At 38.3% G+C, this 27,932-nt stretch overlaps 1 protein-coding gene across 1 annotated transcript; it reads left to right on the forward strand.

Annotated features, from left to right (window-relative positions):
• Positions 1 to 3,498: 3,498 nt before the first annotated feature.
• LOC140233112 (transcription factor E2F5-like) lies at positions 3,499 to 27,406 on the forward strand. The gene is made up of 8 exons (XM_072313226.1): positions 3,499 to 3,671; positions 13,938 to 14,047; positions 15,457 to 15,618; positions 16,748 to 16,856; positions 17,727 to 17,919; positions 19,455 to 19,628; positions 22,622 to 22,702; positions 27,045 to 27,406. Exons 1-8 carry the CDS (start codon positions 3,555 to 3,557, stop codon positions 27,146 to 27,148), a joined length of 1,050 nt encoding a protein of 349 aa, XP_072169327.1. The 5' UTR covers positions 3,499 to 3,554; the 3' UTR covers positions 27,149 to 27,406.
• Positions 27,407 to 27,932: the final 526 nt, after the last annotated feature.

Genomic DNA, 27,932 nt, shown 5'->3' on the forward strand with positions numbered 1-27,932 from the left:
GTGATCAGCTGTGTCATTTCTAAAGGTATTTGTGTGGTCCATTTGTACTCTAAAGGTGTAGAGAAACCAGAAATTAGATTTGCCTGGGGGGAGAACCATCAAACGGACTTACTGGTTTTTATTTTTTCATAATACCTATGTGAGTTTGCAGCACTTTGATAGGAATGCATAATTTATCCCAATATCAAGTGGTTTGCAGAGATGGTGTGGTCTCTGTGGGGGAGCCATGCACATTGATCATATGACCATGGTTACCTGAAATATGCAGACCAGCATCTTAAATAACAAGCCTATAAGCTTTTAGATGTTCTACACTCTGTGTAGTGTGAACAGACTTCTGGATCTTAAATTTATGATTTGATGTATCCAGAGTCGGTCCATTTAAACTAACACCATCAAAAAAAAAAAAGAAAAAAAAAAAAGAGATGACAGGGACAGTTAAACATTCTTCACATTTTTGTTGGTTTGATTTTTCTCTTCTTTTTTGTACTTGAATGGCAGCATATAAAGGGACCACTGATCATTTTTTTTTTTTGTTGGAAATCATACAGTATTTGATGCCGTAGGCTTGACCTATCTACCACTGGTATCATTACCCTTTGCAGTTACATTTGATATGGAAGCATTTGTTAATAGATCAATTTAAGGGAACAATTCTTGTAAATGTCAGTGCATAATATATCCGTCCAGACTATTGACATGCCTTGATTAGTAAGTTAATATTTTCAGAGTACTGATCAATGTCAAGATCTATGACTTAGATTTCCCATTAGTATGGTGAAAAGATAAAGAGATATATTTGCTAGTGATGTAACAATGGCGAGAAAACAAATCATTTAGTTTAGTTGACCTTTGTTTTCATAGTATGATTACCATGCGATAGTCTTTCATTTGTAAATAATCATTGGTGTGTGATCATCACATTGCGACAGCTTTGTACTTCCATTTCTGTTTCTAGTGTTGTGACATATCAAACCTTGAATGATTTGTAGATTTCTAGCACTTCTAATAAATACCATGTACGCAGAGTAAAAGAAAAAGGAATATTTGTCTTAGCATTTATTTTGTTTCTACAGTGGAAACTCGGTATAAAGAGATCTGATATACTAGTAACAAAATACCTGATATATCAAACTACAGTAGTTTCTCTAGTCCCAATGAATTTATTTCCCTTGTTTTGTATTGTTTACTGAATACTGATATAACAAACTATCTGATATAAAGAACAAATTGTCTTGATCCCAATGATCTCGTTATACCAAGTTTCTACTGTATCAGTGTTGGATCATTGCAATCTTTGCTGGAAGATGAGGGAGGTTACATTTTAATATGTAATTTCACACAATTCATATGTTGGAGTGTCATTTGTGTTCTGAGCTTGCATATTTATTTATTTCCAAGTGTAGGAGGACAGAAAGTTCGGAATGTCCCTTCCCTTTTCTAATGAAGTTGAAGTTTGAAGTGTAATTGCAGTCAAAATGCAAGAGGTAAGGCATGTCATATAGGCCGTATGTGTGTAATAACATCAAATTTTTATATGAACATGCTCATAAGAAGAGAATATTTAAATCATGCAACATTTTGAGACTTTGGACAGAAGTTAGTCCAGACATCAAACTTTAGTTTTCTTTTGTCTTTAAAATAGATTAATCCAGCCAGCTCATTGATATTTTGCAATTTTTTCACTTGTAATGAATGTGGTTATATTAAAGGGTGTGTACAGTTCTGCTTGAGGTGAGGATTTAGCTTATAACGTTTTGTGAGATATTCAGAAAACACTCAATGAGATGTCAAAGAGCATGCAATTCTAAGGGGTATCAAAAGTTTATATGATGAAAATTGGTTTTGAAATGGCTGAGAGATCCAAAAACAAGGTGAAACAAAGAGATCCTAATAAAAGGCGTGGCCTGTCGCCTTTTATCATTATCATTTTTTTTTGATATCTCAGCCATTTGAAAACCAATTTTCATCAAACGTTGAATCCTTCTTAAAATTACATGCTCTTTCATATTTCATAAGAGGTTTCTCATTATCTCACTTAGGAATGTTCAAAACATGAATCCCCACCTCAACCAGTACTGTACAGTCCCTTTAAGCTAGACACATTTGATAGAGGCAATGTTCCTCTTTTTAAGGCAATTGCAATGTTTTTAATCTGTGGTATGACTGCATTATTTGTTGTCTGTGTCAGGGCAAGATAAAAGTTTGAAACAATGGGAACCTGGTGGCCTGTGTATTAAGTCTATGGGAATTTCAGAGTTCAGTACAGAACAGGTTAAGTTGACTTAATCAAATACAATAATATCAGACAACTTGAATGGTGAGAGTTTCGTTTAGATTAGACCTTAAATGGGAAAGGTATAGGGTATTGAAGTTTTACATAATATGTTTTACTGAACAGTACAATACCTGGTATATGCAAAATGATGAAGCAATAATTTCATTACCTCACAACCCCTCCCGTTGGTTTAGACTCGGAACATTCAAAATATTTTCGGAGGATGATTTTCCTAATGCAACCCCTTTCTCCTCTAAGCTATAATTGCTAGCTTATTACAAAATTAGGAATAATAAGAATTAAAGATACATCTTATTCTCACTGATTCCATGTCAAAAAAAGACAATTTTGTGGAAATCTGAATTTCAAGGGGAAACTAATGAGCAGATGATTTGTGACTACAATATCTGTGATTTTTGACAACTTGTAAAACTTAAATACACCTGTATCCCATAACTTTCCTTGACTAAGAAAATCTTATGAAACCTTCACCATTCTGTATTGCTAATATTACATTATTTGCTAAAGCCTAGTTGAACATGCAGTCGAATTTCATTTCAAACAAGATCACAAGTTCACTAAAAATTCATGCCTAAAGTATCACATACTCAAACAATCAAGATCCCTGCCAATTACCAGTAAACAGTGCAGTCGAATTTCATTTCAGACTAGATCACAAATTCACAAAAGATTATGCCTTAAAGTATCACATACGCAAACAATTAAGAGCACTGCCAATTACCAGTGAACAGTTTTTTTTTTTTTTGTATTGACTGATTTAAACCAGAAAACATTACTATGTGTAACATGAGCAATACACAATTTACTTGGAAGACATGGCATCCTTGTGTGTGTGATTGTAAGGTGGCTTAATCTGATGGATTTCAGATTTTACAAGCCTTCAGTGTCATGAAATTGAGAGAGAGAAAACTCGGATGACTCGTAAAGCATGTATATATCAATTTGATTGCTTCTGTTCGTGCACAGGTAGGTAAAAAGTGAGAGAAACCCGAAATGTTGTAAGCCGAGATTCGTGTACTCGTCACCTCTCGTCACCCCGTCACCCTGACGACACATGACGCTAGCCAAGCGCAATTAATTTGCTCTGCTGCCATCTACTGTCCCACGCTCAGCAGGCATCCCATGCGTCGGGTCGATACTGCGGTACTGTGTGTGATATGCAATGCCCAATGCACAATCAAACACACTTCGAACGAACGGCACTCACACTGACGATCCGAACGGGCGAATAACGGTTCGGCCGTAGAGAGAAAGCATGGCTGCTCTTGTAGACACGCCGCTGAGCAGACACGAAAAGAGCCTGGGCTTGCTCACCACAAAATTTGTTGGGCTCCTTCAAGAAGCACCAGACGGGGTATTAGATCTTAAACAAGTAAGTGAGCAATTTTTAGCTTAAACAGAGGTGTCCTTTGCTACGATTTAGCTCGGTTTTCGTGTGGTATCGCGTGCGTTTATGGGGCAAATGCCCTACATCGTTCGCGGTGTGCTCGTGAGCTCTTCTGCGTTTGTGCAGGACATTGTGCATGCACTCTGCGTGCGCCTCGCCATTGAATCAACCATTCATCGCTGTGTTCGTACATTGATCACGGATTTTAAATAGACACCAACAACAGGTAGTCTCGATTTACACTCCTCCAGCTAGGCCTTGTGTGTATCGGAATGTTGAGAGTTGGTCCAATCAATGTTTACGTCTCCAGAGGGTCTACCTCTTTGTGCAACTGATTTTTTTTTACATCCCCGCATATGATGTGAAGTCCTGTTTGGGTTTTAACTGCCAGAAATAGCATGTTATGGCTCTTATGCCCCGTAGATCTGTGGCATTGCATTTGTCTATAAAAATCTTGAGTTGAACTCTGCCCTCTATCAGTCACTCAGATCAGCTCAGCAGGACAAGGGCCCAGACTGTCTAGACCAGACAGAGTCCAGACTCTCAATAATTCTAACCTAGCTAGGCTAGACTCAATGATAGACAAATTTAAACTTAAAAGACATGTTAAAAACTTATTTGTTTATTGAACATTGTTGAATAGGGGACTAGACCTCTAAGTCGTATGCCTCAATATAACTACACGCAGCCGCTGTCGCGAAGCGACGCGGCTGCACCTGGCTGTATTCCTTCGCAGACGTTGTCATTTTTCAGTGTGGTTGTGCGACTCCTTCATGAATATCTTTATTAATCATGGAAAACTAAAATACAAGGAATTATCGTAATCTATGATAATCATTCAATAATCGGTATGCGAATTTTTGTTTAATTACGTCAAAAACTCACCGAAATCTGTGGCTGAAATCAGGTCTGTAAACCGGAAACGTCCTTATTGCTTCACTCCTCATCTGCGTGTTATTTGAATGGCATTCACTCTCGTATACTACAACGTACAACGTAGGTAGTCGGAGAGGCGCCCTCTAGCTCTCCGACTACCTACGTTGTACGTTGTAGTATACGAGAGTGAATGCCATTCATAATAACACGCAGATGAGGAGTGAAGCAGTAAGGACGTTTACAGACCTGATTTCAGCCACAGATTTCGGAGTTTTTGACGTAATTAAACAAAAAATCGCATACCGATTATTGAATGATTATCATTGAATGCCATTCATAATAACACGCAGATGAGGAGTGAAGCAATAAGGACGTTTACAGACCTGATTTCAGCCACAGATTTCAGAGTTTTTGACGTAATTAAACAAAAAATCGCATACCGATTATTGAATGATTATCATAGATTATGATAATTCCTTGTATTTTAGTTTTCCACGATTAATAAAGATATTCATGAAGGAGTCGCACAACCACACTGAAAAATGACGTCTGCGAAGGAATACAGGTGCAGCTGCTGTCTCTACAGCGGCTGCGTGTAGCTAGCCTCAATATAGAATCTACTCCTGTAAACCATCTCTGAAACTGTATCTTCAATATTCTTCTTCTTCTTTCTTCTTCCTCCCCCCCCCCCCCCCCCCCCCCCCGCGCTTAGATTCTAGAGACATTTCATGTGATAATGCGCTGTGCGAGTAATGGGAGTGACGGTGGCTGTTTGCGGCCGAGCGCCTGCTCATATGGCAGGTTCAAAATATTGGGTTGACCACTAACTACACGCAGCCGCTGTCGCGAAGCGACGCGGCTGCACCTGTATTCCTTCGCAGACGTTGTCATTTTTCAGTTTGATTGTGCGACTCCTTCATGAATATCTTTATTAATCGTGGAAAACGAAAATACAAGGAATTATCGTAATCTATGATAATCATTCAATAATCGGTATGCGATTTTTTGTTTAATTACGTCAAAAACTCACCGAAATCTGTGGCTGAAATCAGGTCTGTAAACGTCCTTATTGCATCACTCCTCATCTGCGTGTTATTTGAATGGCATTCACTCTCGTATACTACAACGTACAACGTAGGTAGTCGGAGAGCTAGAGGGCGCCTCTCCGACTACCTACGTTGTACGTTGTAGTATACGAGAGTGAATGCCATTCATAATAACACGCAGATGAGCAGTGAAGCAATAAGGACGTTTACAGACCTGATTTCAGCCACAGATTTCGGTGAGTTTTTGACGTAATTAAACAAAAAATCGCATACCGATTATTGAATGATTATCATAGATTACGATAATTCCTTGTATTTTAGTTTTCCACGATTAATAAAGATATTCATGAAGGAGTCGCACAACCACACTGAAAAATGACAACGTCTGCAAAAGGAATACAGGTGCAGCCGCTGTCTCTACAGCGGCTGCGTGTAGCTAGGTTGACCACTAAACTGACACAGTGACACACTTTATACATGCATACCACACATTTACTAGCACGCTACTACCAATCTACAAAAATAAACTGATAAAATGAGCACAATCTCTGACAAAAGTGAAATTTTCTCACCTAAATGACATCTCGCATCCAAAATTTATTTTCAGTTGTAAGGCACCTAGGACCTCTATATCAGTTAAGGAACAACAGGGTATAAGAAACTGGATTTTTTTTTTTTTTTTCCTGATGTTTCTGGATTTTTTAACACATGATGCATCACGTGTTTACTTACCCCGGGGTACCGTAGTACCCCGGATTACTGCGTTGTGTAGCGCCACCTCACGTCCACTCGAGGACAGCCAGAGAAAAATGCATGCATTGTGTGTGCATGTACATAGTCATTCCCATGCCACTGCATGTTATACTATGCGTGCATGGCACGCTGTGCTACCTGCCTAGCATGTGCTTCAGTGCAGTGCAGTGCAGTGGCTAGCGCGCGCTAGCTCCAGCACCAAAATAATTTCTTCTTTTTGGCACCCAGGGTACAACCTTTTTAAAAAAGTAAATATTTCAACAAAATGGCTGATTTTTATTTGGTACCCCGGGATACCATTTATGTCATCACATGTTCTTGTGTAACTAAAATAGAACTTTCACGAACCGTTATTTGCCTCCATTTTTTTTTTTTTTTTAAAGTGGATGTTAGGTGATAAGCACAATCAGGGTATGCAATCATGACTTTCTCACTTTAAAAAATTGTAACTTCTAAAAGAATGCACCAACTGACTTAAAAATTCACATGCAGCATGCTAAGACATCAGTAATCACATGTGGTAAGACAATAGCTAATTTCTTCTCATTTACTGTTAATTACTAAAGATTAATTACCAAAAAGTCCCCTAAAACCCACGTAATGCGTCAAAAAAAGCGTTTTACGACTTACGTAAAATCAAGATTTGAGGTCCATATTTTAAGTCTACCCCTATGTGTTTGGTATCAAATTAATGGATTTTTTCCTGTCATTGCTTGCATGCAATAAAAAACTGTGGTTCTTTCAGCTGGAGAAAGTTATAAGGTCTGAAGTCCCATCCTGGTAGGAGTGTAATGCTGGCTTATTTTTGTGACATTGTGACCTTTTAACCCATGCTGTACAGCTATACATGGAGAAACAGCTTATTTCTCTGCTTTTCCTGAAAGTACTGAAGACACACTACAATATGGTGCGCTGTTTGCCAATAAATGTTCAGCCAGTTTTGAGTTTTGAGCCATTTTCAAATGCTGAGTAAAATAAGTGCAGCCGTTTTTTCAGTATTTTCAGTGAGGTATATCCTAATTTGACTACTTTAAAGAATCTTTTCCCCTTATTGAATATCCTTGTTTTTTTAACCATGAATTGTACATATGTAGAAATCTATTGTGTGAATATTTGAGCAAATTTGAGCAATAGGAACTTATTTTTTTATATTTTTACAAATTGCTGAGCATAAAAAAGTGCGATACACGCCCATGTTATACTGCATGAAGGTCATATGATAAGTGTTCAGTGTTCATATTTCAATGCTTGTTCAATTTCTAAAGATATCAAAAGCAAATACATAGTATTTGGGCTTAATATGTCATTGTTTGAGTGTCACAGCTTGGATATCAACTCAAGTCATCATAAATCTCACATTCATTCTTCTATCTGTGTTTACAAATATGAGAATTGATCCCAACACTGTGCGCACATTCAAGGTCAAACTGTACAGATAATTTTTGGATTAAAAATATAATATCTTCCAAAGTACCAGCCCTAATTTCATAAAAATTTGTAATAATGGCCACTATATGTCTGTTACCTATTCCTGAAAGTTTCGCCTCTTCACTCTTTGGCGAAAGTGAAATATGATAGAATATGTAAAAGTGGTTTTATTTGAATTCAAAATAATGCCTACAAAATTGATCATCCATTTCAATAAGTGAAAATATGAAATTCATTCATATTTTGTGATATGTCATGGCTATGTGCTGGTGGTGAATGAAAGGGATATTTATCAGGAATATCTAACAGCAATATCGGATGAAAAAAACGTTCTCCTTTTTTTAAATGAATTTTTCCAAAATATTAGTCATTTCAATGTAATTCGACACCCCTAATTTAAATGCTAATTTATGTGCAGTTTAATGCAAAATTTTGACTCTTTCTTTACATGAAATGAAAATTTGAATACCCAGGTACAACAAACAACCAAAAAAGCATTTTCACCAAGTTTTTTCATTTTTGCCCTGTTACACAATTGCATACCCTGATTGTGCTATTGACCGTTACCGTCAAAAAAATGAGAAAAATACAAGACGACATCAACAAGACCAAGACAGAAGACAGAAGTGCGATCCCTTTTTGCAGTGGGTGCACATGCGCCAGCTATTTTCACGTGCTTTCACAATGGGACTTGGTGCTTATGCAACGTTCGCGAGCCATGTGAAGGCGTTCAGCAGAAGATCATGGAGCATGCGTGTATTGTACTGTACGAGCTGAAATTTTCGCGATGGTTTTATTTTCGCGAATTTCGTGGATCGCCTTCGAACCGCGAAAATAACAACATGCGATTAACTAAGTTCAGTTAGACCCTCGTAACCGCGAACTTAACAACACGTGAAAATGTCCTTCAAGTAGCAATTCGCGAAAATATCTGTACGCGAAAATTTCAGCTCGTACAGTATAGGAATTGTACATAGTGTCGCAGGCCGACCTACTACCGCCATATTTCGGCGAGCGCGGTGCCGGGTTTGACCCTTGTCAATCTTGACCACTGTGTTTGTCATTGCTCATATTGTTGCGATAACAATAGTGCGTATCAATAATCTAGTCTGTGTCATATGAAATGGTCGAAAATAATATGCCCAATTTGTTAACAGTGTGGAAGAACGCTTTAACTTCCGCAAATGGAGTATTTTACTCCATATAATAATCATAAATATTGTGAATTATTATTATCATTGTGACAGAAATCATTGTTGAGGCAGCAAATGTTCACATCATTCAGTTTTAAATACTGAGTTAGATTGGTTTGGCTTTATGTTATTGTTTTTGTTGTTAGTTTTTCTTTTTGTCTATAGACTAGATCCAGTCACAGAATCAGTTTCAGACTGGCAGAAATTTCCAGAACCAAATGTCAGTCCGGGAAACCTGCTCATGAGGGGGGCTCTGGCTCATAAGTATCCCTCCTCCTCATGAGCGTTACCAGGGTGCTCATGAGGTCCTCTGGGCGAGAGGCTCATGAGGCTCCCTGTTCACTTATCATCCATCTCGCGAGTTCAAACAGTGATTTTTTGTTACACACACATGTCCACACGCCATGAATGAAAAGAAGAAAAAGTTCTGTTTTCGCTTTTTGACAAAAATCAAGTTTCAATCAACCGATGTGCAGCAACCCTCTGAAACATGGGTGCCAGTGGGTTCACTCAATGCAGGGCTGCCACACCTGCCGGCCTGATGATCTGACTCAAAATTTGTGGTGTTTTTTTCTGCGGCTCTCGCCTCTTCATGTACGAATCAGCCCTTGAAAGTGAAGTCTGACATCATTTTACAAATATTCATAAAGAGAATCAGAGCTAACCTGATCTTGTGCATATATTCCAAATTACTATCCCACACTGATAGAGTAGGTGGGTATTCAAATTTGTCAGCAAACTAATCACTTTGTAGGTATTACAGGTTCACTTTCTTTGTGAATTCTGCCATCTACCAGCCTTGAGGCACCTTTCGTGCAAGCGTCCCGCTGCATAGACAGTGCGCAAGTCATGCAACCTGTGGTATTTTTATAGCGAGCTTGTATACGCATGGAAGGAGATTTTTGTGCATAGCATGGAATCACTTTTTAAACCCCCCCCCCAAAAAAAAAAGCGCAATTATGATAATGAGCAAAACTTAAAAAAAACACATACAAACAAATTCAAACCGTGCCAGTGCTTTATCGCATCCACAATGTTGCCAGTAGGTCTACTTTTAAACCAGATATTTTCATTGGTACATCAGACTTTGGTGAATTTTGTGTTGAGCCAAGATTCACAAAGTGTTTGTCTACCCAATGCACTGCATGCCAGTGGCAATTTGCAAAAGTTTCATTCTGCAAAAAAGGCCTTCAGCTCCAATTCACAAAAGTTTCATGCTGCGAATGTTTCTGGTTTTTACAGTACTGTAAAACATGATATGTTCGCGACATGAAATTTTCGCGAATTGCCACTGTGGCGTTAATGCATACAGTGTATAGTGTAGACAAGAACTTCCACATGCATTTAATTTTGCAAATCTTGGCGCTCACGAAATTAAAATGCACACGAACATTCCTCATTTTACAGTAACTCCTGATCCTGTAAGTCTAGCAGGCTGCAAGGGCCATTATTTACCTAGTGTTGATACCTGTATCTGGGCCCATGGGGCATAACAAGGTGCTAGTACTTTGTACGCAGTACAATGAATGCAGAACACCGTATTTGTTTATACACAGGGAATCACCAAGTAAAAATAGTAAGTACTACAGTTTGTAGTATTGTCACTTGTTACTCACTCTTATTTATTTTGTGAATGGTGAAATAACAATTATTAAACCCTTGCAAGTGCGAAACTAATGACATACAGAAGTGTCTCAACAAGTAGCCAATCACGAAAAATGTCAGCCTGCAAAAGTTCCAGCTTGTGCTGTTTTTTGTGATGAGAAAATAATCAAAAAATCCCCAGTCTTCTGAGCTGGCATAATGATAAGAGCATGCATTTATATGGGAATGAGATATCACAATGATGAGCAAAGTTTGTTGAAATGGACTGAGCATATGTTCAGATTTATTATTCTGAAACTAAAAAATAATTGTGTACAGTGCAAATATCTATGTTTACAGTGCATGTATTGTCATTTCAAGCCATTATAATACATGTGACTTACCCAGAGCAATTCAGAAATTTTATCCCTGTTATCCATTATTTAGGTCTGTTGTTGAATGTCAAAATATCTTATGATTTGTTATAGTTCCACTGACAAGAAGAAGTTACAATTTGTGTCTCCCTTTTGCAGCTGTGAATATTAGATTCTTCTCATAAGCTGGTTTATTTTACAGGCAGGAAATGAATGAAGGCCTTTCCTCAGAATGATATAACTGGAAATGTCTTTTTGATGGATAGGGACCAGATACTAGATACTGGAAAAACTAGCACAGAATATAGCTGAGGTGGTTATTTTGGTCTTTCTTTGAGCTTTAACATTAATTAATAACAATGATATAAACATTTTCATCTTTTGCCATTCCTTTTTCACAATTATGCTTATTACATAAGCTGCAATAAGCATTTAAAGGGACTGTACAGTACTGGTTGAGGTGGGGATTCATGTTTTGAACATTCTTAACAGCTTATACAGTAATTCTTGTCATTTCATTTCATACAGCCTCTTGCATAAAACCTCTTGGTCATGAAATCCTGCATTGTGATATGCACATTGCAATTCTTAATACTGGATTGTAAGAATGCATGAGAATGTCATTTAATCAGTTGGGGGAAAAAAAAAAAACCACAGAAAATATTTAGAACTTTGTACTGGAGCTCTGTGTTGCGAGGCTTTGGGGAGTGTTTGTTTGACATGTGATCTCTCTTGTCATAACACACTCCACGACTGTCATGTAGAAAAGTACCGCATGCCATATACCAAGGCACTTCAACAGATATCTGTCTAGCCAGGCAAGCAGGCATGTATGTCCCAATAAGCAAGTGCCCTTGAGTTGTGCTTAACGTGAGATTCTGTGGCTCACTCTGAGAGATAGATCTGGTATACTGCTACAAATATAAAGTGCCCAGTTCACTGTAAAATGCCTGTTAGATAAAAGCATTCCAGTCTGCCATCATTACACCTTGTTTTAGAACCACACAAAATTTTGCATTAACCTTTAGCAACTGAAAAATTGCCCTCATTCCAACATTATATCTGGAAGAATGTTCCATGTCAGAGTCTGTTGACATTGAATGTAGTATTTAACACATTACAGTATACAGCATTTTGAGCAGGAAATAGATTTATGGATACTCCTGTTATTGTGAGGTTGTGATTTGTGATTTGTGAGATGGAGATTGAAATCTCGAGATTTTTGCCCGTGTGGACACAAAAATCCCACGAATCGTCGTGATGAGCATCACGATACAAATCCCACAAAATTGTGTGCTTATTTCTGAATTATCTTCATAATTTGCCTCACAGTGACCGTGTGAACACTGGACCAAATCTTGAGATTTTATATCCCATCATTCAAAACACACATCACAACAGCATGTGCACCACACCACTGAGACATGCAAGAACGAATCACAAAGAGAACTGCATGCAGTGAAAGTGTACTGTGTACGCCAATTAGCAGGATATTTCTATCAATGTGAATGCTTGCAAAAAATCGGGAGACATGGATCACGATCGTTGTCCCACTATTTTGTGATATGTAAACGTGCCTATTGTGAAAGGAGAGGCAAGGGGAGAATGATTTGGCATGCCCTAACCTCGGGTACTTTCATGAACACCCAGGTTGCAGTGTTGTTCAGCACCACCTCATTTTCTCAAGGTGCACAATTAGTTAACACTGCTATCATGGCAGCCAAATTTTAGTTGCAGGCCTCGAAATAGGATTTTGGAGGGGCAAGGCCATTTAGAAAAGGGCACTTTTTCCAAGAGGCCAGGGCACTTAGGTCAGTCAGAGGGGCACCAAGGCCACATTGGAAAGGGCATGTTGGGTGTTTATACGTGATGTGAATGCCCCATAGAGCTGTATGCTGTCGACCGTGCTGCTACACTCCAGCAGCGTACGCACGCATAAGATCTCTCCGCAGCAGACGACGTTAGGCAGTAGGCCATACGCAATACGATGTAGGTTCTGTAATACAGTACGTTCTCAACGCGTACGCCGCGCTCGCTTTGGAGCACTTCCGGCGCTATTTTGCTTCGAGCATGCGGGCATGAATGCAGAGCGAGAGAGATGGCAATGCTCGCAGCCGTCCGACAGGCCTGGCATTTTTTAGCATGGCTTGTGACCACTTGCTCCGGCTCGCCGCTGCCTAGCTAGTAACTCTATGGCCGCTGCGCTGCGGAGGCAGTCAAGACGGTAAAAGCCGGTCGGGCGTACATGTACATGCTTTTGTACGTAGACTTCTACACGTCGTCTCGTATCTCGGAAAGATACTTTGAGTTTGAATCAGATATATTGGGACGCGAGTGAACTTAAGGTGTGATATTTGAGATCAGGAAAGTTGTTCAAGCTTATTAAAGTGTAGACTTTGAGAAAGGGCATATTATACGTCATAAATAATAACTTTCATTCTAAAAGGGAACCACAGCCACAAGAAAAAGGGCACATTTTTTTTTGGCCGTAACTTTGATCAAGGAAAAAAGGGAATAGCGGCCAACGAGAGGGGCACCGACGGCCATGGCCGTCGGTGGCCGTCGGTTAATTCGAGGCCTGCTGTTTGGTACTGTGATTAGAGAAAGAGAGAGGAAAAAAATTATTAAATTGCAGGATTTATTAGATGTTTTAGCATTCATTTATTGTTGTGTTATGATTACTAATACATACCAACAAATCTTGCATAAAGCACTAAAACTTACTTTCACAATTTTTTTTTTTTTTTTTGTAACCCAGGGCCCTTTGCATAAGAGGTAAGATCAAACATAAATCTCTGAAATACTCAATGTGAATGGCTGATGTGTGAATTGCAAATGTTTGATTTTCTGACTTATGTTTGATTTCATCTTTTTATGCAACAGGGCCCAGGATACAGAACCTTATAAGAGATTAGGAAATGAAAAATGTTACTCTGTATATTTCATGCAATTTCAACTCTTTTTTGCTAATCTAGTTAATATGTTTGTCTTTTGCAGGCAGCAGACCAATTAGCAGTGAGACAAAAACGAAGGATATATGACATCACAAATGTGCTTGAAGGCATCGGACTGATAGAGAAGAAATCTAAAAATAGTATTCAATGGAAGTAAGTATGCCACTTTTTCAGAAGTCATGCTTGTTGTATATTCTATGTACAGTGTACCTTGGAGAACTCAGAAGATACAACTGCAGCCACTGTAAAAGTTAGTCATGTTTTGATAGTTTGATGATCTTCTATATAATTCTAATATATATTAGCCAATTGCTGTAAGATCTATTAGCCCCACATGCTGTAATCAATGCCGGGATAAAGATATATCCAGGACATGTTACTTTGCAAGACAAAAGAATTCAAACATATGTGCTTACAAAAAAATAAGAAAGAAACAAAACAACAACAAAGTCAGAGGAGATAAGTTTTGTTTTTTGTTTTTGTTTTGTTTTTTTCAAACACTACAAAGTAAATCAGAATTTTGGTCCTCTCCAGGAAGCAATTTGAAAATTTTACACTAGATATAAATAATGTATGAAATGACCCGTATGGTTCATCATTCGATGAAAATTTCCCATTCTAACTTTTTTCAGAAGTTGTTCAGTTATCCACTCTCGTGTAGCATATTTTTAGTAATACTCTAACATTTTGTGTGCAGAGTAGATCCTCTTTATTACATGCATCCTGATGAATAAACTGTAATGCAAAACATTTGTGAGATCTCACCAGTTTTGTTCTGCATTTCCTTCAGCACAGTCGTAAAATAGTGCATGACTATTTGACTGATGGTGGACAGGCAAGGAGTAATTGCAGCTTATGTATCAGAGCACAAAGCTTTGAAGCAAAGAATTGTTCATTCAAGTTTCTGAAACAGGTAGCATCTGCTGATAGTGACTGGTAGCAGTGATAGCTGTGATGTATACCTCCATCCTAAGGAAAGAAACATGAAAGAAAACAGCTTCGCTACAACCAGAGAGGTTCCCCGAGGTTTCTGCTGTGTAGCAACAGTGAATGCATGCAAACTGGATTAAGACTAAGAGTACTTGTGTTTTCAATAGGAAAAGGTGAATAGACTGGCTTGTTACTAGGCACTCAGTAAAGGGAAAACTCTATAGTTTTTGACCAAAGAGCTTATTAATAATAGGTAGGTACTAGTGTGCTTGCTTGTTATACACTCTGTATAACTGCTCTTTGATTACACAGAGAGATGCGAGGTGATAGGGTTACCCCTCATACTAACACACTAACATACAAGCAACCAAGAAGAAGCCAAATCAAGGAGTACATACTTGCGTAAAAGTTCGATACACCTTGTAAAAATGTTACATGAGAGTAAAGTCCGCCATTACTAAGTGGGTAACATGTGCGGCTCCTTGTAATCACAGATTATTATTGTTTAGTTCACACTCTACTGGTCGTGAGAAGAATATCTTTGATTGTAACACCCTAGTAGATCAGCCTGCTGTATTGCAGCAGTGGGACACATCCTTAAAATCCTGTCTCTGCTCTCTTTTCTCTTGCAGGGGAGGTGGACCGGGCAGTAACACCAAGGAGGCATCAGACCGAGTGGATGAACTGAAACATGAGCTTGACCAGCTGGACGAGGAGGAGAAGGAGCTGGACCAACAGAGGTCCAGGGTCCAGCAGAGTATTCGCAACGTGACCGACGATGTCGAAAATCACAGATATCCTTTTCGCCAGTTTTGCAAGGTCCAGATGTGATTGCTCTCCAGAAGCAGTTGAAAAGGGGAAGAAAGCAAATGATTTAAGAGTTTGTTTGTTGTTGTTGCTGTTTCAGTCTCAGTTTAGATAGGAATGAATGCAGAAAATATTCCATGTGTTCTGTGCATAGTGATTCTAATTTTGCAACAGATGGATTCTTCTTTCATTATTGCAATGTAGCAGGCTGATTGTTTTTGCAATCAGACCGTTACTGGTCTACAAGGGAATGAAAGATTTCAAGACAAAAAGCATTCATTTCGCTCAATTGATAGACAACCGATGTCAACAAGAATATTACAGTGCTCTTCAGATCTCTTGGCAATTGATACATAAACTGGAATATGCCACACCTCTGAAGTATAAAGCATGTGATCCATACACAACGACTCTAGCTCATTGCTGATGTCAACAACTTGCTTTCACAGCATGTCACTGCCAACAAAGTCATATCACAGCACCATCTGTAAGAAAATTGGACATACCACTGGTTGTACTGGTAATGGATGGAATTTATCAGATTTAGGCATAGATTATGCAAATTTGGTCTGAGTAAATGTATATGACCGATTGTGTAAATGCCAATAGATGTCCAGTAATGAAAGTGTGTTGACACATGTGACAGGTATGCCTATTTCACGCTTGTTGAATTATGTCCATTGATTATATTTAAATAACATGTATTGATTTAAAATACTTGTTACTAATTCTGGCCAATGATTTTGTTAGAAGTCATAGGATATCATACAATTTTTGCATTATTTTGCAACTTGTTAGGGGATGAAGTAGCAATATTACGTTGTCAAAATGATTAAAAATAAACTGGACTTGCACACTCACATGTCTTTTAATTGGTCATTGTGAACAAAAAGTACTTGCCATTTTCCCTGTTTACATCACATTGCCACCTAATTTTAATCCACCAATTGTCAACCTTTATCCAAAGTAATCAATGGCCCCCTCACCGTGGGCTGTGATTTGCTCTGTAGATGGGTTAGTCAAGAGCATTCAAGGCATTCTATATTGATGATTTATGCAGACATCAAAGAAACCTGTGTAAAATTCTCACTGTGATGATCTTTAACTGCAGTGAACATTAGCTTATGTAACGCACGATGATTTGTGCCGATGTTTCAAGGGAGACACATTACTAGCAGTACAAGCACCTTCAGGAACACAGCTTCAAGTACCCGTTCCAGAAAGGGTAAGGAATGGCATAGCAATAAGGTGTTGTGCAACCATTGTGATGTGTAGAATGAAACTGGTCACAAAGATTTCACATCGAGGAACTATAAGTGCATTGAATGCATCACTAACTTGCTGAGAAAAATACCTCAACACCCTTCACGGCTATCCCAGTGGTGTAACATAGGTCGCTTCATTTTTTTTTCTCTCTTTGTGTTTAATTTGTCAGTTTTTCAGTGCACAAATGTTTACTTTATGACAACCAGATACAATGCTTAAATTTGGATTTCTCTGTGTTTTGTGTGATCAATGAGGTGTGAAAATTACAAGACTATATCTCATAAATTCATACTAATACAGAAACTAGGAAATGACCAGAAATATTATGAGTGAAGATATACGCACTAAAAAATAAAAAAAAAACACCAGAAAACACTTTCTTTGCTCATTTACATTCAAGACCAGATGTTGACTGTGTTTTGTTTTGTTGTTGTTGTTTTTTTGTATACTGAATGAGTTTTATGTCATTGATACTACTACTAGCCATTTGGTTTCCTGTACGTATCAGTCCCATTTTCAACCAAACATTGGATGAAATGCAGTCTTACATACAGTCATATAAACTTAGATGCACAAGAAGCCAGATATGTCGTACAGAATTTTGCTTGCATGATTTTTCCAGAGAACACATTTCCTTTAAAAAAAAAGAGGAAGAAATTACCCACTGAGTGCAAACTGTCAACAAACAATCCTTGTTAGGCACTGCAGAAGCTGATGATAGGGAAGTAAAGGACTCCTACTGTCAGGAAGGCAGCAAATTTTGAGTTTAAAATACAAATCTGTTGAAGTACAGCTAGGAAATTTACCATAGAGTCTGTTGTCTTTGCAGGGTCTAGACAATCAGAAGAGGTACATGGTGCACCTGAAAAGCTTCAACGGTCCCATCTATGTCCTCCTAGTCAACAAAGACGAGTCCAGCAATAGCCCTGTGGTGGTGCCGGTACCACCCCATGCCCTCCAGCCGCCCCCTCCTGCCCAGAGGGCTACAAGAGGGAGTAGACTAGTTGCTTCAGAGTCATCAGGTAATAATATGGAAGCCTCTCCCATCCTTCCCTTCTGCTTCAATCTCTTTCTTTTTCTGTGCGTTTCTTGCCAAAGCCTGTGGTGTTCAGAAAATCATTTGTCCAGCCCAAGAGGTGCTTACTAGATAGTTTCTGATTCTGATACATTTTGCCTTTGCCATGCACTATAATTCATCATGCAAGGATTCAGTTCACATTTTCAAAAAACAGTGGTGCACATTTGAAATTCCTTGTTGACGTAATATCAGAAACCATATTTAGTAATGTTAATCATTTAGCTTTTAGAATTTATGATATTATTGAGAGTATTAGGCAACAGAAAATACAATGCAGGTATTGTGATAAGATACAAACATTGGAAAACAAGTTCATGTATCACACATCTTTTGGCAATTCAGAAGCATAAGAGGAAAAGGAAAAGGGAATTTGAAATCTTAATGACAGAAATGCATTCTTTTGTTCAAGAACCTTGTGGCCATTCTCTAAATTCAACTGGAATTTGGAAGATATTACAGTATTCATCGCATAATCGGGACAGGTTGGGAGTAGCAAACACGGCCCCTTTAAGCGGGGTGCCCGATTTCGCGATGAGCACTCACCATACACTAACGGCATACGACATGTACATGTAGTGCACACACACACACACACACACACACACACACACACACACACACATGTATACTGACGTACTGTACATGTACATGAATTACACAACCACGCTACCCCTCGGCGCGACCCTCTAGCTCGCCCTGCACATGGCTTTGCTTATATGTAGAGGAGAAGAATGTTCGCGAAAGTATGTGTTTCGCAATTGCATGGATACTTATACACGGCGCTTTCGTGGCTATGCATGTACGTGTACTGGATGGACGGAGGTCAAAACACACCAGTCCGAAGCTTGCTTTGTAAGTTCGATGTAAACGACAACTGATAGGGAATCTTTGAAATATTGTGGTGGTATTTTGGTAGATTTTTTGTGTAAAATATCAACAAAATCAAAGATCGCTTGAGGAAAAATTGTCCCGTTTATCAGAGGTCCCCGCCCGATTATCCAGTGAAAATAACATGCATTGGTAATGTTTCTGGGAAGCGTATGTCATTTAAGCGAGGTTCCCGATTATCAGATGCCCGATTATGCGATGAATACTGTATTTCGAAATCATTATTGCAGAGATTAGGAGCATTTCTTTGTTAATTTGATAAGGAATATTAAAGTGAACATTTATGCTGACGATTCAAAGAGTGCCACAAAATTTAAAATTAAGCCATTTTGTTAAAAAAAAATGTGGCTTGCTACTGTTGATAGTATCACGTCTAAGGCAGGTTAAAGAACATGTACACTGCACAAAAGAAATTCCGAAACTTCAGACTGCAGGTGGTGCGAACATACAAAACATAAGGGCAGGAAAGAGAGGAGAGGGGTCTGTTAGAGTGGAATACTTTTCATCATTAGTTAGCATGGGAGTCTAGTGGCGTTGTAAGTTCCCACCATGTGCTGTCAATCTCGAGCCCAATTTCCCCTGTCTGTTCAGCAGGGAACGTTGTCACAGCGGTGCCACAGCCTCAACCAGCAGGGTTGGTCACCCAGCAGCCGCCGGTCGATCCCATCCCGGTATCCATCAGTGCAGCATCGGAGCCCATGGTCACCGATGTCGAAATCAAGATCAAGGAGGAGGTCGACGACAGCTTAAATGGAGCCAGTCCAGGTAATGGCACTTTTGAGCCCTGCTGACTTGGAAGTCGATAACATTTGTGTGGGTACCAAAAGTGGTAGCAAAAATAGAATGGAGCGGAACTTTCCTCACATTTGAGAGAGCAAACTGTCAGCAACAATTTTGCTCTTGTGACGAAGTCATGAAACTCTTTTAGTGTTGTTAAGTTGAACAACTACTCTTCAATATTGTCTCATTCAGACCAGTCAGACCGCAACGCTGCTGTTAATGAGCTGAAATAAAAAATTTATCGTACGCGCAGGTTTTTGCGCATGTCCTTCTCAACACCCGAGATTTTGCGAGATAATTCAGAGACAAAGTGCATGGTCTACGAGATTCATTTATTGACGACATGAAGATCTACTCTCGGTGACTAATTGACATGATTTGTGAATATTTGATATTAATCAGACCTTTTGATGCTTATATCATGTGAAATGAACTTATGATACCGTTATTCTAATTCCGCATCCTACTGACATTTTTTAAAACGATCATAGAACATAATTATGACAAGGCTTTCTATTTATTGATCACCCGACCCGTTCCAAAGTTGAATCAACTCATTACTGATATCCAGCGTTCTAGAGATTCTTGTTATAATAGCACAGTAAGAACTGAATTGGTCCCTCGCTTAGAAAACTATAAGAATTGAAAGTCTCGTCGAGTGAAAATCGTGGAGTGGCAATTTCAGATAAATGCATGATCATGTGCTCTCAGGGTATCATTAGTTAAATTACTCAGCGATGTATACAGTGGAATTAGATGGAATAATCATTGTAATTCACAATAGAGATCCCCAAAGAACTATGTGTGCACAATAAGTTTTAGATCTTTTATTACTGATTAATAATGAGCCATTCATTAATGCAACAGTTACTGCTAGCTGAGTAAACAAAGTCCAAGCCAAAGTTGAGCTGTCGATCAGAGTGGAGTGTTGTTCTTGTTGTTGACGTGGAGATCTTAGCCCGAGCGCGTATACATACATCGTGCGCGCGCGCACACACACTCATAGGGTCCTACACTTTTATCTACACACAGAGTATTACTGTATGTACAGCACACGTTTACTGTCCTTCCGCGCTGACCAACTGTTTCAACTCTCCACTCAGAGGGAATTAACCAATCAGAAACGCGTATTCTCGGCAAACTGAAATCTCGTCCAAAATTAACTGTACAACGCAATGATTTAATCGATCACCTGACCCGTTCCAATAATGAGTCCACATGAAGTCATCATATTTCCATAGTATGATATTTCCTCTTTCATTTCATACCTCTTCGATTTTGGTCCACGTTTATTTCATTGTTCTAATGTACCCCCTAAGAAAAATGAAAAATATGCAAATTTAATGTTTTATAATTTCCTTGTTCAGTATATTTTATATGTCACAACCTTTCAAGTAGTCGGATGTCATCAAAGTACAACTTTTCAGCTTTTTATCGATGTATTAATCAGGAAGATTGGTAATGTCGTTTAGAATTACAGCGACTCTAAAAATATGGTCTTCCAGCTCATTACGTATTCATGTCCGCAAGGTCCATGCATACGCGTACGATAAATGAGAAGGCTTTTCAGGGTGTTGCGGTCTGACTGAGACCCATTGCTCAAAGCATAAGAAAATTGTCACAGGCAAATATGTGTATATGCCTGGTGTATGTATACCTTGCAGCACCTTCCTATGATTCTACTCAGATTGTGTGTGTGTGTGTGTGTGTGTGTGTGTGTGTGTGTGTAGTATGATGGTGATATCTTTCGAAATAATTACCATTAGTAGTTCTTTAGGAATAATGCTATTTTTCGTGTGGGGAAAAAAAAATCAAGCCCCCATATCACAAGAGAGTTGGTATTAGATTTGCAGTATTAGCATCAACGCATTAAAGGGATGTAACATCATGTTGCGGAGTTGACTAGTTTTCTTTCTATATTCAATGCCTCTTTACCTTGCATTCTCTTTCAAGAGTGTTACATCATGAATGTGGCAGATAGATTTACATAATCTCCACATTTCCTGTATGTGACATGATCTAATGTAAAAGTGAAAACTATATCACAAATTCTGAGTACTGTGAGAGTTTCAGTGATATTTACTTGTTAATGATTTCACAAACGATAATATTTTTTCAACTTATATCATCCCAAGTATTTTTGTCTTATTATTTTAATGATAATTCAGCCAAAGGACACTCCATGAGAAAACAGAATGGGAAATTGTGCAGGTTTTCTCTGTTACAGCTGCTATGCTCTCACATTCTCTGTTTTCACCAAAAAGATCCCCATGATGTTTTTTTTTTGTGTGTGTGTGTTTGTTTTTGTAAATGTCAGCAGCTGTGAATAACTGCCTAGCTCTGTCTTCTGTCACTTTTTCCTCAGTCTGACCATCTGTCTGTCTTTCTCTGTCTCTCAAAACACACACACACACACACACACACACACACACACACACACACACACACACAATCCAAAGCTGCTTAGTCTTACATGTGTGTTGAGTTCTCAAATATCTGCAGGCAGTGTTCTATTTCCTCTTGAGACAAGAAGGAAAATGAAAATGGAAAATCTCGTAGCCATTTTTAACCCATGTGCCTGTGCTCTGAAAGGTGCTGTAGACACAGTGTGATTTCATGTCAGTTAAATGGTTTAAAAGCCCCTCAATGAAATTTGTACCTTGAATGTGTTTGCATGTTAGTAAATAGTTTTATCTTAATCTTTAACCTTGACGTACTAAAGATGCTTGCACCCTGGGTATATCAAATCTGTGTAACATATCTGATAGCTGAAATTCCATGCTCTAATCATATGAATGTGTATTTGTTTCTGTGGGCAGTCATGAGGAATAGAAAAGAAAGTAATGATAATTACTTTAATTACGTTTAATTTTGTACATTTGCTGTGATTACGGAACATGTTGTGGGGCTTCTCAAAGCTTAATGCATGTCACTTATTTAACTTTTTTTTCTCCCTGTGTCTTCCTTCTCTTCCTCAGAGAGCCTAAAAGACTTGCATCCAGACATGCTGTTTAATCCATGCAAGGAGGGTACATTCATTGATGACCTCGATACAGATCGTGAGTGTCCTGCTTTAAAGGCACTGCTTCACAATGTTTCCCGTCTAATAATAATTTTTTTTTTTTTTTAAGACCTCCGTAGATGCATGGGTCTACATGCTTCCAGGGTATCTGATGTTCTATATGTGAAGTTTTAGAAAAACATAGGTCTTAGAAATAAATGCTAATGCTGCAAAAAAAAAAAAAAATGTAAGTGACTGGATTTTGTAATAAATATGCATTCTCATAGGCAGCAGTTTTACAGTAAACCACTTAGTAAACAGTTTCTTTGCATGATGAAATTTGTTCATAAATCTCTTTTTTAGTTACAGCATAGAACTTGAAACTTTTTTTTATGCTGGAGTGTTTTTTTGTTAATGTGAACATCATGACACAGCTCTTGTCAGCAGTTTTAGACAATTTCTGTCATTGAGCCACTGCAATGTAAACAGAGTTCTACAAGCGTATTTCCTAGTCTGGTGCACTTCTCTTACAGGGGCGGATCCAAGAATTCTGTAAAGGGGAGGCACCTTTACAACATTAAAGGGGTGCACATGCTGCCCCCCCCCCCCCCCATATTCTTATTTTTATTTCTTTTGTTTAAAAAAATAAAAATAAAGAGGGGGTGCACACTTGGTGCGCCCCCTCTGGACCTGCCACTGTCTTATCCACCACCAATGCAATATGCTGGGGATGGAATGGAAGCCATATACAATGCACTCCCATTATAATGAAATGCTCGGGACCGGCAGTTTTCTTTCGTTGTAACAAAATTTCGTTATAACCGAACAAATACAATATAGAACGAAAACAAGGAAGCCACGCATATATCATATTCTGTTTGTTGAATACTCGTCATACACTGGAAAGCTATGTGAACAATAAAACAAATAGTTTTTCAATTTCAGATTATTGTATTACAATAACGCAAGTTCCCCTCGGAAACTGCGTGACACACCAAGCGAACACACAGTGATGTGACGCGTTCGCCCATGCAGAGACGATATAAATGCTTGTTCTGCTATGTATTATCGAAAGCGATCCTCATTTCATTATAACAGAGCATATTTCTTTTGTTTTTCTTTGTCAGTGGTGCTCGGAAAAGACTTTGTTATAACAAAAGTTTCGCTATAACCGTGTTCGTTATAATCGAATTTTGTACCATACACTTTAATGGCGATAATTTTGGGACCAGAAGTTTTACTTCATTATAACCGTGTTCATTGTAACGGGAGTGCACTGTATAGAATCTGTCATGAAGGTCACTTTAATTCATCTCTACTATGTCTCTCTTCTTCTGTTCAATACCAGTATAACTATTTTGTGCGGTCTGTCTCAAGTAGATACAGTTAAACTCGCATAAGTCGATCTTCTCGGGACTGAGCAAAACACATCGACTTAAGCGATTTTCGACTTGTGCGTAAGTCGAAAAAAAATCGACTTAGAGTTACACCACACGTACTGTACATGTAAGTTGTCTACTCTGGAGCCGAGAGCTGGAGCGGTGTGCCCGATATTTGCCCTTCAGCAAGAAACTGTATCCACATTGATGCAGGCCACGGCTCCACACTAACTTTTACTTTTATAACATGATTGATTTTCATTTTTTGGTGGCCCGAAAAAAACAAACGAGCAAAACTAAATCGGTCCTACTAAACATAGAAAAATAAATATTAAATATTACTGAAGTGAAACAGGACGGTACCCACGTCTAAGATAAATAAATAGGAAATTTAATCATCTTACTCCGTTATTCTGAGTTCTAAGATTTAGCAAATAGGCTTATAGATTATTATAAAAGTTGATGCCTATTTAGGTGGTCAAAATTTACGTTTGAAATGAGAAAGTGGGAGCATTTGCAGACATTAAACATCCGACATTTGGTTTTGCATCGTAAAGAGCCGAAAGTTACCGTTATTTATTTCTGATTGTAAAAGCAATCATCCATACACCATTTACAAGTATGAACACCTTCCGGAGCCGAATGTTGCCGTTAATCATTATCAAAATGTAAAAACAAGCAATCGACATTCATTCTAGGATCTTACGGAGCTGAATATCATCCTTATTTATTTCCTAACGTGAAAGAAAACATCCGCTTTTTATCTTATCATCTAGCTGAGCCGATTGATACCGTTAATCATTTCCAAATACAAAAGAAACAATCTGTTACTTATTTTAGCATCGTACGGAGCAAAATATTACCGTTATTCGATCTCCAAATTCAAAAGCAAACACCCGACATTTATTTTATGATCTTAAGGAGCCGAATGTTACTGCTGTCCACTTCCGAAAGTGAAATGAATCATCTGACAATTATTTCAGCATCGTATGGAGCCGAATGTTATATTGTTATTCTATTCGAACGTCAAGGCAGACATCCGACATTTACTTTACCATCAAACGCAGCTGAATGTTATTGTTATTCATTTCGCGAAATAGCAAATGTCTGATATTTATTTCAGCATCTTGATTATGGAGCAGAATGTTACTGCTATTCACTTCCCAACGTAAAAGCAATCATCTAACATTTATTTTGGCATCCTCCGGAGCCGAATGTTACATGCTATTTACTTTCGAACGTAAAGACGAACATTCGGCATTTATTTTATCATCGTACGGAGTTGAATATTATTTTTATTCATTTCCGAACGTCAAAGGGTTCATTGGACATTTATATTTTAGCATCTTCCGGAGCTGAATGTTATTGCTATTTACTTTCGAACGTAAAAGCGAACATGCGGCATTTATTTCATCATCGTACTGAGGTGAATACTATTGTTATTCATTTCCGAACGCCAAAGCAAACATTCAACATTTATTTTAGCATCTTCCGGAGCTGAATGTTATTGCTATTTACTTTCGAACATAAAAGCAAACATCAGACATTTATTTTGTCATCGGGCGGAGTTGAATACTATTGTTATTCACTTCCGAACGTCAAAGCAAATATCAAACATTAACTTTACCATCAAACGCAGCTAAATGTTACTGTTATTCATTTCGAAATTTAAAAGCAAACATCCCAGTTATTTAGCATGGTATGGAGAAAAATATTACTGCTATTCACTTGCGAACGTAAAAACAATCATCTGACATTTATTTAGCATCTTCTGGAGCCGAATGTAAATGCTATTTGCTTTCGAAAGTAAAAGCAAACATCCGACATTTATCTCATCGTCGTTCGAAGTTGATCATTATTGTTATTCATTTCCGAACGTCATAGGGATAATTCGATTCGACATTTACTTTAGCATCTTCCGGAGCTGAATGTTATTATTTACTTTAGAACGTAAAAGTAAAAATCCGGCATTTATTTTATCATCGTATGGAGTTGAATATCATTATTATTCATATCCGAACGTCAAAGCAAACATTCGACATTCATTTCAGCATCTTCCGGAGCCTTCTTTTATCCTTATTCATTTCCGAACGCAAAATCAAATATCTGACATTAATTTCAGCACCGTACGGAACTGAATCTTACCATTATTCATTTCCAAAAGTATAAGCAAACATCCGACATTATTTTATTTTAGTATTACACGGAGTCGAATATTACCGTTATTCATTTCCAAAATTAAAAGCAAACATATGACGTTTATTCTAGCATCTTATGGAGCCGATTGTTACCGCTGTTCATTTCCAAAACTGAAGGCAAACATCCGGCCTTTTTGGTGGCCCGGCGTGCGTTTTGGTGATCCCGGTCGCAAATTAACCATTCGCGAAATCGTGATTCGATTTGCGAAAAGACTCCGATAAATATAAGGCATAGATCCCTACACTCGGCCGGGGTTATTACGTCGTCCTTTCACCAGGTCTCGTTACAAAACCAAAATCTGGCGTGAGTTCTTGCGTTACCTTTCGTTAATGTTAACGAAACATCGTTAATTTGCGCTAGGGATCGTTACTCATCGTTACTACAAACGTTCATTTTCCCGATCGTTATTTTGCGTTACTAACGATTCAGGTGAAACCGCTTGCGTTAATGAAACGTTAATGTTTATCAACGCAAAGTTTCTTTTGGTATATACTGTATGTAAACAAAAACTGGCGTCTCGTGATTTTGACTGTGATTTATTACACAATAAAATCTTATTCGACTTAGGCACAGTGAATTCAATGGTTTTTCCGTGAAAGTGTTCTTGGAATTTCATCGACTTAGGCGAGTATTCGACTTACAAAATTCGACTTGTGAGTGAATTAATACACGTAAGTCAATGGGGAAAAATCGGGACTTTTTAAAATCATCGACTTACGCGATTATTCGACATATGCGATGTCGACTTAGGCGAGTTTAACTGTAGTTAGGTCGGAGTGTGAATGATTTATAAATGTGTGCATTTTGTCTCCCCTCACACAGACTTTCTGCGATTGTCGCCAGCACCTAACGACCAGGATTACTACTTTAACCTGGATGACAGTGAAGGAGTTGCTGACCTCTTTGACCTCTTTGGAAATTTATAGGATGTCTCTAAACCAACTACACGCAATCATTCCTCATCCAATTTTGTGATTTTTAAATTTTTTTCCTCGTGTTGTAAAATTGCATGTACAATAGACCTTCCTTGAGCAGACCAGTGTAGACTTGTATCTGTTTATCATTCTGTTGACTCCCGTAACTGGTGTTTGGTGCTTGTGTTATTGGGGTCTATTCCATCAAACCTCAAAAGGCCGACCCTGTTCACATCTGCTTTAATTCCCTTAAAAGGAGGTTTCCCTGGAACACTTCATAATTACTGTACAAGCTGTTAGTTTTACGTGCAGATATTTTTGCGAATGAAGAGGTTGGGTGATTTTTGGGAGATGTTGTTTTCACGAATTGACACAGAGGCGATCATAAGTGCACTATTACCCTAGCACATGGCAAGATTTTCATGTGTTGTTATTAATTCATGGTCAAACAGTGAATCACGAAATTTGTGAAAATAAAACCGTCACGAAAATAACAGCTTATACAGTGTATCAAGCTCACAATTTAATGGACAAAAGGGGGAAGAAATGCAGTATGTGTATCAGTTGTAAGGGATGCAGTCTTCCAGTGTGTGCCACCATGAACAAAAGTCCTGGACCATTCAAGAATTTACTCAAGCAAGCAGAAGTCCATGAGATTGAAGAAGCATTGATGGGCAAAATTTACTGCATGCATGGCTTGGAAGTATGAGTTTTGAGAAAAAAAAACAACAAAACAAAAAACTTGTGACTAGGGTGTGTACAACCCACATGAGAAAAGGTTATGCTATAGATCTGG

Source organism: Diadema setosum, chromosome 9 (assembly GCF_964275005.1).
Source record: "Diadema setosum chromosome 9, eeDiaSeto1, whole genome shotgun sequence".
Classification (NCBI taxonomy): Eukaryota; Metazoa; Echinodermata; class Echinoidea; order Diadematoida; family Diadematidae; genus Diadema; species Diadema setosum.

Bases quoted from the DNA above. Each gene is read 5' to 3' on its own strand.
- LOC140233112 (XM_072313226.1), top strand. From the start codon at position 3,555: ATGGCTGCTCTTGTAGACACGCCGCTGAGCAGACACGAAAAGAGCCTG. The intron at 16,857-17,726 runs GTAAGGAATGGC...TTGTCTTTGCAG, and splicing joins AAGTACCCGTTCCAGAAAGG to GGTCTAGACAATCAGAAGAG. The intron at 17,920-19,454 runs GTAATAATATGG...CTGTCTGTTCAG, and splicing joins AGTTGCTTCAGAGTCATCAG to CAGGGAACGTTGTCACAGCG.